At 35.4% G+C, this 20,264-nt stretch overlaps 2 protein-coding genes across 2 annotated transcripts in view; both read right to left on the minus strand.

Annotated features, from left to right (window-relative positions):
- Positions 1 to 20,264, minus strand: part of LOC145731918 (trissin receptor-like) — a 394,457-nt gene that overhangs the window by 88,956 nt on the left and 285,237 nt on the right. The window lies entirely within an intron of this gene.
- Positions 2,446 to 5,749, minus strand: LOC145729710 (uncharacterized). Its single transcript, XM_081980580.1, has 2 exons — positions 3,169 to 5,749; positions 2,446 to 3,104 (listed from the first exon to the last, which is right to left on the minus strand). The coding sequence occupies exons 1-2, from the start codon at positions 3,571 to 3,573 to the stop codon at positions 3,009 to 3,011; spliced, it is 501 nt and encodes a 166-aa protein (XP_081836706.1). The 5' UTR covers positions 3,574 to 5,749; the 3' UTR covers positions 2,446 to 3,008.

Below are 20,264 nucleotides of genomic sequence, written 5' to 3' on the forward strand. Positions count from 1 at the left end.
CACTCCCCAATGTACTGCACTTTATACATACAGGGTGTCCCGCGAGGTAAGGGACTAAATTTCACTACGTGTTATTTTGGTAAATTCGAGTCGAAAATGTTCTATGAACATGGGTCCGCAAATGCTTCCTTGCTGCTACCAAACAAGCTGATCATTATGTTTAATATGTTTGAGACTGCATCATATTTACAAAGCAGGAGTTCAGGAGTCTCTTCCTCATCCCCACAGAATCTGCAGTCTCTCTGTTTTCCTGGACCTATCCACTTCAGGCGCAGGGTCCTGAGATCTGTGAGGAAGCGTAGGTTTTTCTTGCTCAAGTTTACAAATTCTTTACTCCTTTCCCCGGTTGTAACCTCCAAGAAGTTTCTTAGAGTGCGCCAGTTCAGTGAGTTGTTCCCAGAGCTTGGCTCTTTCGTGTTCCTCCTTCAATTTGATCTCGTGTTTACAGGTGCCATCCTCCAAGCCACAGAAGGGTTCTGGTCCTGTAAAAGAAGTATCAGTCCCTTTTTTAGCCAGAATGTTGGCTTTCTCATTTTCCTCAATTCCTCTGTGTCCTGTAACTCACAGCAAGATAGCTTTACTATTTCTGTCTAGTTTATTGGGTTTGCCTAGACTTTCCCATACCATTTTAGAGCTGACTATGGTTGAGCTCAGCGCTGTTATGACTGCTGGACTATCGGTCAAATTTGCAATATCCTGCTTACGATAGCCGTTGTCAATGCTAAACTGAGCGCATCTTTCTATTGCGTGAATTTCCGCCTGAAAGACTGGGGTTTTTCATTGGCTCCGAGTATTTGGTTCTTGGCCCAAACACTCCTGCTCCGGTTCACTTGTGTGTCTTGGACCCATCTACATATCATTTAATGGGGTGTTAGCCCAGACGGTAAGTAACAATTTCATTGGTCCACCTTCTCTTGTTGCTTGACTTAGTGCTTTGATAGAGATATCCAAGCTCTCCTACTTACCAGCATTTCGCCTCGAACTCCGCTCTGAACCATTACAAACAAAGGTGCAAGGGTGTGAGGTCAAACATGGCCTCCATTGCCGCTGAAAGACATGTTCTCCTGGCTCTTGTTGTGCATAGGCTTGCCAGTCTTTGTACTTTGTTAAGAGTTTGCCTAGGAGTACCCTGTTCTCCACCTGTATCCAGGCACACAAATCTGAATGTTTGAAGTTCACCAACAACCCTAACCTAGGTATCACCAACATAAGATCAATAACACTTTCAATACTAAACAGGGTTTTAGGACTTTACACGTCTGTAGAAAGGGTAACCTCGTAAACCTCATTGCGGTGCTTGAAATCAACAGAGTCTCAGGTAATGGTGAGCATACCTGCCTGAATGACGAAGTAAACCATACCTTTACCAGTTTCTTTAGATCCCTAAATTTCTGGTGTTTTACTCACCATATTGGTCTCATTGTCGAACCCTTCATAAAAATACTGCCAACACACTAAGTTGCGATTTGACGTAAGGTTTTCTCGTTGAATTGCACATCTACTACATATTATTCTTCTAGCTAAGGTTTTTAAATTTTCTACCCTGTATAGTACAGTGGAGGTGCATTAAAGTCAGATTTTTTTCCATCAACCAAAAGCCAATAAATTAAGCTCAATGATAGTCCAAACCGCATCAAAATCTGTCGTTTCATTTAGAAATGGCAAGGTTTTAAAAATTACCCAAAAAAATCACTGTCCCGGTTGAGGTGGCGCGCTGTTTATTTTTAGTTATTTTTAAATTATAGTTTTCTACCAAGTGGCCTGACCTTTGAAACAAAATCTTGGTAAAAGGAAAATAATATAAAACACCCTTCTTAATTCTTGGTTAATAACCTGCTGTAACTCAAATTTGTATACCTTTTCAAGAATCTTAACTTATTATGCCTAATCTTAAGATTTCTAGAGAGATTCCTAATTGTAAGGGTGGCGCGATTTTGAATAAATTAATAAGGTAACAAAAGGAAAACTTATGGCAGCTACAAATAGATGTCGAGCTGCTACTTCTTGTCCCCTCTCTTGTTGTTTGGGATAATTATCCCTTTTAATTGCATTGCGTTAAGTGAAATCTTGTGTTTTGGGCCCTCTTGGTAGACGAAAACTTGAAAATAGACGGTTTTATAGTCGACTTGTGTGTTAGTTCTGTAATACCATTTTGTACGCTGTTTCAGTTTTAGTCACATACGAATTTTTATAATACGTCTAGTAACGCTGAAAAGTGCAAGTTTCTAGTAATTCAACTGTTGCTAAGCAACAGACGTCAAAACAGTACAAAAATATGTTTTTTCTAATTTTGACATATAAAGTGGCACTTTTCAAAACTGACAACAGTGACGTAACGTTCAACTTTTCGTAACTAGTTACGAAAAGTAACTCTTTTTGTAACTAGTAATGAAATGGCCATATATTAACTAGTTAATAAATGTATACGACAATTTATTAGCTTTTCTAACTTCTTTTTTACTCATTTAAACTGTCAAAATCAAAAATAAGTACAATTTATATCAAAAGCAACATAACAATTTAAAAAATCAATTATTGTAAATATTAATTACACAATTTGTACAGTTCGACTAGTTGATGCTCGAATTTGTCTTGCTGTTGCTTGAATTTGTTGTTACAGCAAGTGATTTGGCACTGCTTGTTTCAACAAGAATGCTAGCAGCAATGCTTTTTTTGTTTTCAATCGAGTTTTCAACACATTCCTCGGCAACAGAGTTCGATTTCCATCCCCCATGTTGTCCTATTTTCCACAAATTGGCTCCAGAGTCTGCAAGGAAGGTAGCAGACGACCTTCGAAAGTCCAGTGAATAATCCTTTCTTTGGTAACTGGCCAATACTATTAGTACCTACTGGTTGTATACTGCATTTACCATGTAGGTAGTTAATAAAAAATCTATTGTGGTTCAAATTTCTTCTTCTTAGTATATCTACAAAACTGATTCCCTCAATACCTCCTTCCGTTATGACAAATTTACGTGTTGTTTTTGTTTTTGGGATTAAGAGTTAACTCAAAAATGCGAGTGTTCATCTATTACATCTTCATTCCGAAGAAACGTTAATTCCACCTTTCGACAGGCGCCTGCTACACCTACAATAAGGACCACCTGAAATATGAAAATAATAATCTAAGTGATTATATCGAAATTTTGTGTAATAGTTTAGGCCTACCTTACCTAGCAGCCACTTGGAATCATCTGCTTCTTTTAAAAACTCCGACATGTTTTCTCTAGAAAACACATTAGATTTCTTCGCCTTATACCCATCGCTGCATCTTTTTAAATACGCAATCAAACTGCAATAACCTTTAGTGTCTATGCCTTTCTTCAGAGACTCCGCTCTCAACATTGAATAAAGTGACCAAAATGTTGAAGATTTAAGATACCTTTTTTCCTCGAAGTAAGCAAGCATAACTTTTTCGTTTATGAGTTTTACCTTTTTTGATTTAAGCCATATTTCAAATTTTTCGTAACCTATATCGTATAGCGACTTAGATCTTTCGGGACTGAGAGTCAGCACAGCTTTTCTTGCAGCCTCTTCGATATCATTCGGTAATTCTGAATCTAAGTTGTTCATTTTTCAGTTAAATTATCGCACCATTAAATATCTATCGCAATGTTTACAACATAAACAATATTTGACGTGGCAAAATTTTGATATATTAACAATACACGCACAACTCACCATGGATATTTCATTTGGAACAACTGGTGGGGGATTGGGAGGTAGGCATAGATCTTGGATGTGAAACTATAATGTACTTAGTTTGTACCACTTTTAACTATTTACCATCCAAAATTAGAAAATTGTCTTGCATTATTTTTGAACCTGCTACCGTTTCCAAGTTATTTGAAAAAAAAATTTCATACAGTAGCAAGATGCCGGTGGACGCCAGACTTGCTAAAAACTGCGAACGCTGTTTTTAGTAAAGCGGTGTCTTATTCCTCATTTGGTTTATAATTCGAAATTGGTTGGACGTAAAATGTTGGGCATTCAAATAAGTTTTCTTTTTCACATCGATTTGCTAAGGAAACCAGAGCAGTAAAGCGCCAAATTTGAAAATTGTCGTTGTTTCGCCTCAATTCATTTGGATCTGGTTACAGGTCGCTAAGAGCCAAGAATCGATTTGAAACTTTGGAGACAATTCACGTCACATGGGAGCCAGTGCGGTATAATTTTCGCCAGATGCCAAATTACAACTGTTGAGTATAAATGAAAAATGAAAACAATTGAGTATTAAACTAATTCAAAAACGATGGCAGATAAGAAAAAAGTGACAATGAGTCTCTGAAGTTGGTTACAAAGGAACAAAAAAAAATCACTTCCTACATTACTAAAATAGTTAGACACGTTGAACGGTGTAAACCACCACAAATAATATTAAATAATAATTATAAATTTTTTTCGGGTGGAAACTAGACATTTTGCCTTTTTACGTTGATGGTAATTGCTATAAGTTGGCCGAGCATTCCAACTAGGTTCAGGAGCCTTTGGAGGTCATTCCTATTGTCTGCTATCAGGACTGTGTCATCTGCTTACCTCATATTGTTGATCCATATGCCATTTATTTTGGTCCATATTGTTGTCCCCAAGAAGCTCTCTTCTTGGAAGATGTTTTCAGTGTAAGTTTTAAAGAGAATTATCGAGAAACCTCTAAGAATTTTCTGTGCCTTTGTAACTTCGTTGTCAAATCTAATGGCAGCTTATTGGTTCCAGTACAGTACAAATTTACAATACAGCGTATGTCTTTTTTTCTACGATTTTTATTCATTGGGCAAAACAGTGACTCAGCGCATAGTATTGCAGATTTAGTTCTATTTATGTTAAGTTTTCTATGACTACAGACCAATTACTTTACTTCCTGTACAAAGTAAAGTGTTCGAGCACATATTAAAAAACAGGCTTAAAATACTGGTTGGACTGGTTGGGCTATAAAACCAAAACACTCGACTATACATCCACTCTTCGTTCTGACAAATTACATACAAACTACACACTTAAAACGACAAAAGGACAGCCTGTTTATTTATGGACATAAACAAGGCCTTTGACAGTGTTTGGCATGCAGGTTTATTATATAAACTGCATCAACTTCAAATACCAAAATACCTCCTTTACAATATTAAAAACCTACTACAAAATAGACAACTACAAGTACGCATCAATACTGACTACTCCTATATTCTTTCTCTTCCGAGCAAGGGCTTCCTCAAGGTCCCCACTTTCCCCACTTCTTTATAACATATACTGCCACGACATTTACAATCATCATTTTCAAGACAAAAATTACATTGACAAAACATCTTGCATATTACAATACGCGGACGATACTGCACTTGTCGTACATGACAAAACTACCTCAAAAAAGCTGCAGAAAGACTTGGCGACTGACACCAAATGCCACTAAAAATCAACTTATTTTGTGTAATCATAAAATTAATATAAACTCACCCACTATTACTGCTAACGGCCACATCACTGAACCCAAAAGTTAATTTTTGTCCTCTAGGTAATGTAACACGGGTAGAAAGACCAATTGGTCGATAGTGCCTCTCTCGTACCGAAATTTCTTCTAAATCTAACAACACTTTCGCATCATGTGGAAATTATGTAGTGTGGGACTCAACAAGTGTTGAGTACAGATCTTCACATCTTTCTGTGATCTTCACATCTTGTTGCATTGTTTTTTTTTTTGGAAGCGGTATCAACCATGTATTTAGGAATTTTCCTGTGTTATAAATTTGATTTAAAAGCCAACCTCTTAATACTTTCATTGTCTAGTAACTTAAGCAATTCAACAGGCACTAAATCTGGTCCAACCGTTTTCTTTTCTCTCAAGCTTTTTATTGCTGAAATAATAAGCAATAATTAGCCCACAACCATAGCTATACCTACTACATCTGTATTTTCTGGAGGTTTGTTTAACATAAAACATCGTATAAATACACTGAATTTTAAGTTGCAGATTTTTTGCTGAAATGTTTGAAAGGATATAGTGGAATATGAATACTGCCAGATTTAGAGTCGATTTATTGTTAGTGAATATGTTTTAGTGTCAATAACAATTCGCATTAATTTAGCAACTTAATCGTCAAACTTATCTAAGTATGTTTCCAGGTGTGGTACATTCCTAAACTATGTTCTATGACAAGCACTCATAGATTGTACAATCTCTATAGGTTTAATAGACGAAATCGAAACCATTGTTTATCTAAAAAATTGCTAAACAGATATCACTGATGTGATTTGGATTGGAAAAAATAGTTTTTCCGGACATTAATTGTATACCTAAGCCACGAAAAACTACTTTAACCTCCGAAATTTTGATGGGATAATGATACAAAAAATAAGCATCTTGCTGCTTACCTGATTTACAGAAGATGTAAGATGACCTGTAGTGAGTTTAATTTTGTAAAAAAACCTGCAAGTGAACGCACACAACGAATTTAATCAAAATTACTATAACTTCTAATTGACGAAAGCCGCAATATCGAAAAATTTTTGAAAATCGGAGAATATCTGTCTAGTAAGTGTGGTGAGTGGACCACGAGAAAATGGTTGAAATAATTTTAAGCACTTTAGGGATTAACAGTGCACTTTTGATCCCTCAGGGATCTTTCTATTTCTTCATATAAAGAGGAGTAGTCGAAAGTTGCTTTGAAAGAAATAAAATATCTCGAAAACGGCTGATCGTAGAAACTTCGTTTTTGCGAAGAATTTCAGAAAAGAGCATTTTCTGTCCTTTATAGTGTTCGAAAATAATGTTGGTTTTCGGTTTTTCCGGTGAAGGGCGTTTTTAAAAAACTTTTATACTAGATTATATCGAAAAATCAAACGCAGTGATGTGTGTGTTCTTTCTATTACCTTTCTATAAAGAATCCGATTCTCCGATCTATCGTCGTATGATAGATATGTTTTGCAAAAACGAGATATTCAAAGAGGTTTTTTTACAGTTATAATCATTATATTACTGACTAAATAAGATTACTATATGTTTTGGTTAAGGTAGTTATAATGGCAGTAATTACTACATGCAACTCCGTTCCCCATAAAGGAATTTTTTTGTTAGTTTTTTTTAAGTTTATGGACGTATGCATAAACGAACATCTTATTGAAAAATCCTGGTACTTAGATGGTATGGTGGTACCTGACAACGTCAAAATGATAAATATCATGTAGTTGAATCAAATCTGTTTAGGTAAACAAAACGCTAACTTTCAGTTAAAAAGTTTTAATTAAGCTTTGCTTTTAATGTTTCACAAAGCAACAGATCTCGTTTTACTTGATCAATTTCCGTCTTGCGTGCAAAATAAATGAAGATTTTGTTATAAATCCTTGTCTTGCGTGCATTTTTGCAAATATAGATTCTCAAAACACAGACTGGTGCAGTAAATGCGGCTATTTACGTTCTACTTGTGTAGTTAAAATTATCAAAGTGAGGATTGGTATTATGGTAATGAATAAAAGTAGTAATTGAGAGTCTCTCTAATGAAAGTCTTCTTCTTCTTCGTCAGCCTTTATTTTTCAACTACTGGAGCCTCATGCTCATAAGCCTCTTCCCGATTTCTCTATGTATCCCTATCCATAGCAAGTTGCTACCAGTTTCGGCCCACCAACTGCTTGGTGTCGTCTAGCCATCTCTTCTGGGGTCTTCCGATACTTCTTTTTGTTAATCGTGGTCGCCATTTTACTAGGCCTATTGTTCGCCCAACAGTCGTATTCTCCTTTTTTCCTTGCCCAACTTAATTAAGTGACCTAGGTACACGTATTCTTCTACGGTGATTACCTATTGTTATGGGTACGTAAATAACTGCTCATGCTCTTGGTCTTATTCAGGATCTTTTTTAGTCCCCTTCACAGGGTCTGTTCATGGAGTTCTTTCATCATAATGTTTATTTCAATAGGGTCTCTGCTTATTAACACAATATCATCGGAAAATTATAGTCCGTCCATGTTTTCTTTTGCTTCCCAGTGCAAATTCTTACATACATCTTCCAATGTAAACAATTTGGGTGAAATAGTATCCCCTTGACGAACACTTCTGTTGATTGGTGTTTGATCTGTTATTAGATCCTTGTCTATTGCAACCTGCATTTTTGTATATGTATTTTATGAGAGTGGAGTATCTTATATCTATTCTGGTTGCGTCCATTGCTGTTAGAAACGCCCACGCTTCTATCAAGTCAACCGCTTTATGATAATCTATGAATGCCATATGAAGAGGTATATTGTATTCAACACTTCTCTCAATTGGGTTGCGGATTGTTTGAAGGTAGTCTGTTGTGTTAAAATTATTTCAGAAACCGCCTGTTTAACTGGTTATAAAACAAGTTACGACAGGAGACATTGGTCTTCTGCGTTTTGTCTTGCTTTCGGGATTTTTCCTTGGTGAATGCATTTATTAAAGAGTATTTTGATTGTCTCTTCTAATACATCTTCCCCCATTTTAATCATTTTAGTTGTTAATCGATCTTCCCCAGGTGATTTCCTGTTCTTAATTTATCTCAGCGCTTAGACTACTTCTGCTTTACCTATATCAGGAATCTCTTCGGAGCCTATGCGTTCCTGATTACTTGTAGCTGGGTTCTTGGTTCTGGGGTTATTAAACTGTATAAATATTGGTAGAAGCTTTGAATCACACTTTTGGATTCGTTTTTGCTGTTCACGGCGAAAAAGGTGTATTTTTAGAGATTTGAGATTTTGATTGAGACATGACCAAAATAACTACAAGACTCCAACTCCAAAACAAATGGAAAAACAATCCGTACAACTGGACCATATAAAGTCATAACATCCAGGTGGAAATCCCAGCAGGCTCGACTAGATTGTCAAATTGTGGGTCAACTTTTTATGTTAAATAATCCGTTGAGATTTTTGAGAAAGGAAAAGAGTGCATGATGCATTTACATAGCAATGCATTTGTAAAAATGTATCAGATAATAAACTTTCCTTTTGTTGTCAATTTTTATTATTTAATACATATACATAGTTTTAGCATTGACCTAACTAGTAGTTCTTACTTTTTTACTGTCATAAGTTGTTCTTGTTACTCTAACAGGAAACTAGATATCCCAGTTGCTTTAGTAATGCTTACAGTACGTCATTCTAACATGAGGTTTTGTTTTTTGGTAATTCTTCAAAGTTGGAAAATATTTCTTGTTTAATCGTATATAAAAATATTGTACAGGGTGCTGCATTTTCGATGGTTTTACGGGATACAGAGAAAACGGTAATAGATAGAAAAAAAGTAACATACGTGTTCTGATCTCTTTTTCTGAGCTGAGATGACTGGCGAAAAGTGGGCGGCGCAAACTTCTTTTATTTCAAAGATACGGGGGGTTTTCGAAAATTGGTAATTTTTGAACCTCTTCTGTATTTCAGTTGCTCTTAAAGTTATCAAAAAAGGAAGAACGGTTCCCGGTAGAAGTTTTAATGTAGAATCCAATGGCGTAGTCAGTTTTTTCTATTCCGTTTAGTTTCTGTCATATGACAGTAAGTTATATTTTTTTAAATAGAACATCCTATATATTTTTTCGTCATTTAATTCTGTTGATTTTTACCTTTTCAACGGTGTATTACAACATATAAGTTTGTAGAGGTTAATCCTGTTATTTTAAAAAAAGACCTTTGCTAAGCTAAAAAAAGGCCAATATCTAAAATACCAAACAAAATTGGAAATCATATACTAACACATCAGAAAATAAAATATTTTTAATAAATCTTATTAAAAATCTAAGTTACAAACAGTTCTACCGTCACTTTAATAAGAAAAGTGGCCATTTCCATATTCTACTATTTTTAAGGTAGAAGTTGAAAAAACTGTTTACAAACGACATGTAACATGTTAATAAGAACATAGCCAAATTTTGTTTCGACTGTGGGTATTTTTATACATATTATTTAGCACTTTTTTGTTTAGGAAACGCTTTTTTTCTAATTACCAAGATTAACGTTTACAAACTTATATGTTTTAATACACCGTTGAAAAAGTAAAAATCATCAGAATTAAATGAACTAAAAATATGTAGGGTGTTCCATTTAAAAAAATATAACTTACTGTCATATGTCAGAAATTAAACGTAATAGAAAAAAACTGACTACGCCATTGGATTCTACGTCAAAACTTCTACTGGAAACCGTTTTTCCTTTTTTGATAACTTTAATATCAAATGAAATACAGAGGGGGTTCCAAAATGACCAATTTTCAAAAGCCCCCCGTATCTTTGAAACAAAAGAAGTTTGCGCCGCCCACTTTTCGCCAGTCATCTCAGCTCAGAAAATCAGATCAGAACACGTATGCTACTTTTTTTCTATCTATTACCGTTTTCTCTGTACTCCGTAAAACCATCGAAAATGCAGCACCCTGTACAGGGTGATTGATTGAATTTTGACCACCCCCTTAACTTCCTTAATTTTGATTTTAGCAAAAAAACGTTAAATACAAAACTAGTAGATATTTAGGTCTACTTTATTCTTAGATCAACAGTTATTATACAGGGTGTCCCAAATTTGAGTAACAATCCAAACTTATGTTTTTTTAAATACAATGATTAACTTTTTATCCGATATTGAAATTCTACGTCAAATTCTAGGCCTAACTGATGTAATCGTCAGTAAAGTCTGTATCGATATTCAACTTTCCGCAGCAGAGTCCTTGATTGATTGAATTCTGACCACCCCTTAACTTCCTTATTTTTGATTTTAGTAAAAAAACTTGTTGTATCCCTTTAGATGTAGATATTTAGGTCTACTTTATTCTTAGATAAGCAGTTATTATACAGGGTGTCCCAAATTTGAGTAACTAAATTAACCCTTAATCACATAGTCGAAGCAACATTGCTAAAGTAACAGATGCTGCTTCGGAAACAGTTGAATATCGATACAGACATTTTACATCAGTTAGGCCTAGAATTTGACGTAAAATTCAAATATCAGATAAAAAGTTGGTCATTGTATTTAAAAAAAAAAACATGAGTTTGGTTCGTTACTAATATTTGGGACACCTTGTATAATAACTGTTCCTCTAACAATAAAGTAGACCTAAATATCTACTAGTTTTGTATTTAACATTTTTTCCTAAAACCATAATTAAGGAAGTTAAGGGGGTGGTCAAAATTCAATCAATCAAGGACGCCCCTGCGGAAACAGTTGAATATCGATACAGACATTTTACATCAATTAGGCCTAGAATTTGACGTAGAATTCAAATATCGATTAAAAAGTCGGTCATTGCATTTAAAAAAACATAAGTTTGGTTCGTTACTCAAATTTGGGACACCCTGTATAATAACTGTTTGTCTAAGAATAAAGTATACCTAAATAAATACTAGTTTTGTATTTAACGTTTTTTGCTAAAATCAAAATTAAGGAAGTTAAGGGGGTGGTCAAAATTGAATCAATCACCCTGTACATTAGGTACTCGTGTGGTATGGCAAATGAATAGACTTGTACTCACCACACCTCGGTATACGACCTCGTCGAGGCAGAATATTTCCCACCGTGACTATAAAAATGCTCAAATCACACTAGTAATGTAAATAACTGTTAATAAACTTTTATGTACGGTAATTGTTCCGGTACAGTTTTCGGTATCATTACTCCACCATTTATCAAGAGTTTAGAAAATTTTGTTACTCGTAATAAAATTAAATTGATAAAACGAACTTGTTTCTAGAGATATAAATTGTTTCTAAAGTTTTCATATTATATTGAGTTTTAAAATCTAATATAAAGTGGTATTAGAAAAATTCTTATAACAAAAAATTAGCTTTGCCAAATTTTAGTTTTTAACTTATTTTTAAATGGCAAAACATTATTTAAAATCAGTGACAATTGTTTTCACAGTGAAAAGTAATTAATAGGACTATGTGATTGGAAATAAAATAAGCTTTCTAATTGTCAACTAGTTTGAATTCAGTTTATCAGTTCTTGTATTAAAAAAATATAGGTATAATGTTGTTGTGTAGGGGTGTTATTTTTTGTAATTTGGTAAGACAGAAATCACAGCATTACAGTTCAACGAAATCCAGAAAAGTAAGCTAAATTTGTCATAAATTGGATAGCTGAAGCTTTTGAAAATATCTTTAAGAGTGGTAATATCATTAATACCGTATATTTGAACACTTTTGAAGCAGTACTAGGTCCATCGCTCAATTGCTCACGTTTTCGGATGATCTGAGCGTTTTGATGACTATTTTTTTCCAAAATTCCACTTACCTGAAACAAAAATCATAATATTAGTTCGAATGTCATAAATGTAGAAATCTACAAGATTCATTGACTGTAACTTTCAGTTTAAACTTTTGAACACACTACACAAAAATTACTTCATCACTTTAATATTTGCAATAGTTTGAATCATTTTTTTTCTTAACCTTTTCATCAATTTGGATGGTTCTTTTCAGATTATGAGATTGATTCTGTTGGAATAATAAATAAATATTTAAATAATAGTTATTTATAGTCCTAGTGTGTTAAGAAAGATTTATACCACGAGGCCGTTAGGCCGAGTGCTATAAATTCTCAACGACTTAGAAAACATAACACATGAATGGCATACAATGTTTTATCTAACAAGTGAAAAAAATGTTTTTTTTTATTAGATAATTATTAATAAACTTTCTGATCAAATCAAAGCTTCTTGCATTTGAGTAACCTAAAAATGTCAGAATGATTTGGCAGTGACTTTTTTACATTTTCAATAAATTTTGACACTTGTCAGTTTTTCCTGCAGAAAAAGGAAGCGTTTTTGAAGAAAAAACGTATAGAAAATGAAAGAAAGCGATGAAATTTATGTTCCTGAGGATATCCTTATGGAAGCGGAAGAAGCAGCGATGCAGATTTTGCCAGAAAAGTGCCGAGATGCTTACGACAGGGAGTTCAAAATGTTTGAGTATTGGATGAATTTATGGAAGATAAAATTTTGAAAAGCAAATAACGGGGATACAAACCAAAGAAGTCCATGACATTAAAACGACATGAAATAGAGAACTAAGTGAACAAATATAAAGATCGGCGAGGACAGCCAAAACAGTTTGAAGACCAACAACTTCAAGCTGTATTGGATGAAGATTCGGCTCAAACACAGGAGCAACTCGCGAAATCTCTCGGCGTCACGCAATAAGCAGTTTCTCTTAGATTGAAAGCAATGGGGAAGATTCAGAATGAAGGAATAAGCTGTCAGAACGCAACAAAGAGCAGAGAAAAACAACTTTACAAATCTTGCTGGACAGATTCCAAAGAAAGTCGTTTTTACACCGCATCACAACTGGCGATGAAAAATGGGTGTACTACGACAATCGGAAGCGAAGAAAATTGTGAGGTAGTCCCGGTGAACCGACAACTTCGACCGCAAAACCAAACATCCACGGGAAGAAGGTCTTACTGTGCATATGGTGGGATCAACGCGGCATACTGTACTATGAGCTTCAATCTGGCGAAACAGTCCCTGCGAATCGCTATCAACATCAACTAGCGCAGTTGCGTCATGAAATCGCAGTAAAAAGACCAGAATGGGCTGGTAGACACGAAAAACTGATACTTCATGATAATGCAAGGCGATACGTTGCACAAGCGGTAAAAGATCCGCTAAAAGAGTTCAAATGGGAAGTCTTACCGCACCCGCCGTACTCTCCGGACATCGCCCCGTCGGATTACCACCTTTTCCGGTCAATGGCTCATGGTCTAGCGGAGCAACGCTTTAAAGATCGTCAAGACGTCAAAAAATGACTCGATGAATGGTTGGCGGCCAAACCAGGAATTTTTTTTATGATAGAATCCGTAAGTTGCCAATCTCTGGGAAAATGTTGGAAATTATTTTGAATAAAAGTTTTGTTTAAGTTTGTCCAGTTTCATGGACTTCAAAAAGCGTAAAAAAACGCGGAAATTAACTACTAGACCTTCTATAATAGTAATAGCTATTCGAAAAAAGCGATATCTAGGTTGAGTCGAAATATCTATCTAGAGTGTGATCAGTGGATCATTGTGTACAGTCGGAAATTTTGAAGTGAAGCTAATTTTCACATCATTTCCACCTTCGTTGCATTCCTTTCCTTTTAATATCGTTATCGGCATATCTACTTCGCAGCATATTGAATACGTGCCCACCTGGTTTTAAATAAGCTCGTGGCGACAGCATTTAAGCTGGTTCAAGAAAAAAATCTCTCAAATTGAAATTACTTTTTTAAGTTTAATCGGCATTAGAATAGGTAATATTTTAACACACTTTTCTAAAATTTCGTAATGTCCAATACAAAACAGAGTCCGAAAATGCCAACATAAGCTTCTAAAACAGAATTTTTACAGAATGTTATAAATTCAATGGTATTCTAGAGTTGTACTGAACATTCATTATCATAGTCATAGTCCTAACCTGCTGAAGGATCTTTTTCCATTCTTAAGTCTTGATCTATTGCTTTTTCTTAGGACGCCGTCTCCCTACGGAGGTTGGCGATCCAACTGGCTATAATGGTTCGTGATACCGCACCCCTGAAGATCTCTATAGATGTCCGTCCGCACCATCGACGTATATCCTTTAGCCATGAGTTCTGCCGTCTGCCCACTGATCGTTTGCCCTCGATCTTCCCGCCAATAAGGAGCCGGTACCGCTCCCCCTTCAAAACGTGCCCGATGTATTGGAGCTTTCGTTCTTTGATGGTTGTCAGCAGTTCTTTACCTTTACCTATTCTCCTTAGCACTTACTCGTTGGTTATCCTGTCTACCCAGAATATACGCAGTATACGGCGATTAAACTACATCTCAAAGGAGTCCATGCGGTTCTCCATTGCTTGGCATAATGTCCAACTCTCGGAGCCATAGAGTAGCACTGGGAAGGTGCAATAGCTCAAAATACGTATGCGGAGCTGTAGGTTTAGGTTTCTACTAGTGAGAAGGTTCTTCATGGAAATGAATGTTCTTCTGGCCTGTTCTATCCTTGATCTGATTTCCATTTTAGGGTCACTGTTCTCGTTGACGAGGGCTCCAAGATATTTAACGGACGGCACTTGTTCCACAGCCTGGTTGTTAATCTGAAGGATCGCCCGTCTGGTGCATTGGAGAACACGACCACCTTGGTCTTGGCAACGTTTATGTGTAGACCATACTGTGTGCTATGTTCAACGAAGAGGTCTGATGAGGATACTCTGGATGATGTCGATGAGGATATTCTGGAGATGTTGGAGGCTGTCGCCGACCACGACCATATCGTCGGCGAATCGTATATTATTAATGAGGGTGCCGTTGATTTTAACGCCTTCTTCACATTCTTCAGTGCCTCCCTGGACACCGCCTCCGAGTATATATTAAATAGGACAGGACACACCCCCGTCTAACGCCCCTTCTGATTTCTGTTTCTTCGGATGTTATGCCCTCTATCCTAATCTCTGCAGTTTGGTGCCAGTACAGCTGCGTGATGATGTTTAGATCTCCCGTATCGACTCTGGTGTATTTTAGGATCTAAATGAGCTTCTGGTGCGAGACACAGTCGAAAGCGTTTCTATTGTCAATAAAGCAGGCGTATATATCAACATTCATGTCTCTGCATCGCTGTGTAAGAACGTTGAGGGAGAAGAGAGCATCGCGCGTGCCCACTCCGTTCCTAAAACCAAATTGCGTCTCTCCAGCCTGTCCCTCACATCTGGCGTATATTCGAGTGTGGACGATGCGGAGAAATACCTTGAGGACGTGAGACATCAGGCTTATCATTCGATGGTCGTCGCATTGAGAAGCGTTCCATTTTGGTAGAGCGAAGAACGTCGACCTCAGCCAGTCAGTTGGTATTTTCCCAGTTTCATATATTGAGTTGAACAACGATCTAAAAAGTCTTAGGCCTCTAGCATCTGTACTGCCGATCAATTTTAAGGTTTCCGCGTGAATACGGTCTGGTCCTACAGCCTTGTCATTTTTCTGAAGTTTTATAGCATGTCTCACTTCCTCTGTCGTGATAACAGGGCTGGGCTCGTTGATATCGTCATAGTCTCTAGGGGTCGTGTGTCATCAAAGAGGGCTTCGACATACTCCTTCCATCTTTTAAGCTTTTCCTCAACGCTCGTTAAGATTTTTTTGTTAGTGTCCTTCAAAATTCCGTGGATCTGCTTGCCTTGTATATTATTCGCTTTATTTCGCTACTCATTACGTTATTACTATTAATTTGCGATCCGAGGTAGATGAACTCGTTTACTCTCAAAAATATGGTTGTCGATCACAAGGTTTCGGGATGTTATTGATGGTCGTTGGAGACTTTCATATATTTTGTTTTTGTAACATTTACTTGTAGTCCCACCCCTCTTGCTGCCACTTCTAGTGCCTTGAATGCTTGGATTACTTCTCGTAGTGTTCTTGCCATTAGGTCTATGTCATCTGCTATATTGAATAACATGCATGACAGGCTATCGCTCTGTCGCAAGCCTGTGTGCGTTCTGGACTTTCAAGAGAGTCGCTCTTATTAGCCTTATGAGGTTCACTGGTATGTTAAATTCTATCATGGCTCTATAATAAAGCGAGTTTCTGTCAATGCTATCATAGGCACTTTTAAAATCTATGAAGACGTGGTGGGTTTCGATTCCATATTCCTACGCTTTTTCGAGAGCCTGTCTGAGGGTGAAAATTTGATCGATGGTTGACTTGTTTTTACGAAAACCACTATGATGTGTTCCAATTTTATCTTCATAAAACACATACATACAGATAGCTATAGGTTATGATACATCAAAAATATTTGATATCGATAGGACTATTCAAAAATACAATAATATACAGGGTGTTCCATTTAAAATGAGCAAGTTGACATATACTTCCTTAAGTAAGGTTAAACTGGAAGTGACAGTGAGATGAAAACACTTTTAAAATATAGCAAGCATCGAATTTATCTTACTTACAAAATTTCAAATTCTCATAAATAATTGATCCTGATAAACTTTTAATAAACGGTTTGGGTGGTTAACCCTGTATACGTCCGTTGGGACTACATTGGACGCTGAATTTGGTTCGCTGGTGGTCAATATGTGCCAAATTGTATTCTTACAAACAAATGTATGCAGAAAACGAATTAAACACAACGAATTCAGCACTTATCGCAAATACATTATCAAATAAATGGAAATTATTTGGAATTTTTGTTTCACGCATGCAATTTGTTAATTGTATTGTATTTAATTGTAACTCTGTCAGTTACATGGTTTTACTTTGGTTAGTTTTAGTTATACTACACTTGAATAACCACAAAAATCGGCAAATAAAAATATCACGTCAGAAAATCAATACAGATAACAGACCAACATGCTGAGTATCTATTATTTGAATACAAGTTGGTTACTTTTTAGAACAGAATTTGTTACTAGACTTATTGACAAATTTTCTATCGTCATCATATTTAGTGTAATGACTTTGTAGTAAAACAAAAAGAGATGTTCAGCTATTTTTTTAACCGAAAAAGTATTACCAATTACACAATTATCTGCATTACCTGTGTTATTATTGACTAATAATTGCAAGACAATGAATTTGCGAACTTAAAAATTTAATCTCATTAAGAGACAACCAAGAACATTATGATTGATAGTATGTAATTTTCCAAGTCCATATCAATGTTTGTTCAGATAATATTGTCGAAATATGTATTAATCAGAAACGTTGTGATAAAATGAATTCAGTTTTTTTTAATGATCATGACAAACCTTTTTTTTAATTATTGTAAAAATATGCGATACAACATTATAATCACTGTAATGTAGCTTAACTAAAACCAGTATCCTTCTTCTTCAGGTGTCATGATGGCTATTAGTACAGTATACTTAAGAAGGTTTTGTGAGTTGACTTAGAGGAGCCACAAAATAAGAAAAGTGGAGCATTTGAATACGTAACAAATTTGAAATTTCACTTTCCTTTTAATGGACACACCATCCACCAAGGTTTTACATGTTTGTGAAAAAGAAAATATCTCTAAGTGAGAACCTGTGTGAACCCCTTAAATCTCTCTAGATCAACACAACCTTAGAGGATGAAGATCTGCCATATTTTTGTGTTTGTTTTTTTTTGCAATTTCTTGAATTTGGTTTAGGGAAGAACAGTCAAAGCACGATATTATTAGCAAAACTAATCGTTAGGAAATGCCAAGTATGCAGGTTAGCTATAGTTATTAGTTTCTAATCAATATAAAATTGAACACTTTTCGAAAAATTTAGCTTAAATATTGATTGCATAAAAAGGGTAAACGGAAATAAACTGAAGTCGAACAGCTTAGATCTTACATGGAAAATTTAAATGAAAATTGTATGAATGAATATTGTTATCAGATTCTCCTGGAAAATTTATTTCGAACTCAAATAGTTCAACCGAAATACAATTTAAGAAATATTCATCACCGTATTGCAATGATACAGTTCAGATTAATAATTGATTGATGAATGATGACTAAACAAAGTGGTTCTAAAATAACCTATTTTATAACGCTTTTGTGAAATTAATTTTCAACTAACACTTTAAGTATTATCGGACTTGTCACTCACCACTAATCCTTCTAGTTAGTCATCAAAGGGAATCTCTAATAGGCAACTATTTATGATTGACTAGGGCTTAAAGGTGAATATTCGTTAGAATATGTGATTGGTATGACACTTTTAAGAAAAACTGCTTTTAGGTATAAAACAAAACTGTCAAGAACTAAAAAGTTAGAAGGTAATTGGGGTATCCCACGATAAAAGATCTCGACCTTTTAGGGTTATGGTACTTCAATGAAGCCAACCATAACTTTGATAATTTTAATGGAAAACTCTGTACAGGTATGGTAAAACTAAAACTGGCCTAAGGAAAACTATGTAACTGACAGAGAAACATTGATAATTGCAGGCGCGAGACAAAGACAGAAAACCTAAAAAAAAGTCCATGTAGGAGGAAATTTTGCTGCGATGTTGTCAAATGCCGTTCTAAACTCGTCGATGAGATTACTTCAAAATTAATTTCGTGGCTAGAATATTCCTAATCTACTACTCCGTAGCACTACAACCCAGGGTGGGTCTTAGCTGCCTTGACTATCTGCCTCCACCTGGACCGGTCGTGGGTCATCTCCCTCCATTCTTGCTGGTCTACACCAAGGATAACCAGATCCTTAATGATGTTTTCTCTCCATCCGAGCCTGGGTCTTCCCAGTGGTCTTTTCCTATTGGTGCCTCCTCCCATACCCGTTTTATTAGACGATCGTTTTGGCTTCTTTGCAGGTGCCCTGTCCATCTTAGCCTGCCGGACTTTATCTCCTGAATGATGTCGGGGCTTTGATATATTTAGGCAAGCTCAGCATTGCTTCTCATCTTATACAGTGTGACCCATTTAGAATGGAAACACCCCTATAAAATTTTAGGTTATTGACCGATTCCAATGATTTTTTTTTTGAAATAATTAGGAATGAAATGTCTATTACGGGAGAAAATTTTAAATATTTATTTCAGTTTTCAGGTCATATTACGATACTTTTTCTTGATAGAAAATGGAGAATTTTTATTAGCGATTTTTTTATTGAAAAAATTACTACGCCACTGGATCTATAGTGCTTTCAAATAGCTGTGACCAAAATTTCATGAAAATCCATTCATTAATAACAAAGTTATGACAAATTAAAATTCAAAAATCCTCTAAGCTAACGGTCACAAAAGAACACCCTGCATCAACTGTTGCCATAGAAATGGTGTTACTATTTATTTGTTTATTATTACTTATTAATAAATTAATTTCTAAAAAAAAAAAATCAAAAAAAAAAATTAAAAAAAAATCAAAAAAAAAAAAAAATCAAAAAAAAAATCAAAAAAAAAAATTAAAAAAAAATTTGGTCACAGCTATTTGAAAGCACTATAGATCCAGTGGCGTAGTAATTTTTTCAATAAAAAAATCGCTAATAAAAATTCTCCATTTTCTATAAAGAAAAAGTCTCGTAATATGACCTGAAAACTGAAATAAATATTTAAAATTTTCTCCCATAATAGACATTTCATTCCTAATTATTTCAAAAAAAAAATCATTGAAATCGGTTAATAACCTAAAATTTTATAGGGGTGTTTCCATTCTAAATGGGTCACACTGTATGTCGGTTTCAGGGTCTCGAACGGGATCATATATCATGCGCAGGATCTTTCTCCCAAACCTTCTTAGGAGCTCTGTGTCGCGAACTGTCAGTGTCCATGTTTCACTGGCGTATGCTGCTACTGGTCGTATTGTTTGATAGATTCCGGTTTTGGCTTTTCTTGTGATACATTTTGGTTTTAGCAGGGTTTGTACTGCAA

This window comes from Ips typographus, linkage group LG1, assembly GCF_016097725.1.
Source record: "Ips typographus isolate SLU linkage group LG1, UJ_Ityp_2.0, whole genome shotgun sequence".
Lineage (NCBI taxonomy): Eukaryota > Metazoa > Arthropoda > Insecta > Coleoptera > Curculionidae > Ips > Ips typographus.

What these genes read in the sequence shown, in the direction of transcription:
- LOC145729710 (XM_081980580.1), bottom strand. Translation starts at nt 3,573, where the DNA reads ATGAACAACTTAGATTCAGAATTACCGAATGATATCGAAGAGGCTGCA. An exon ending in CCAAGTGGCTGCTAGGTAAG is followed by an intron (nt 3,105 to 3,168) that starts GTAGGCCTAAAC and finishes TTCATATTTCAG; the next exon opens with GTGGTCCTTATTGTAGGTGT.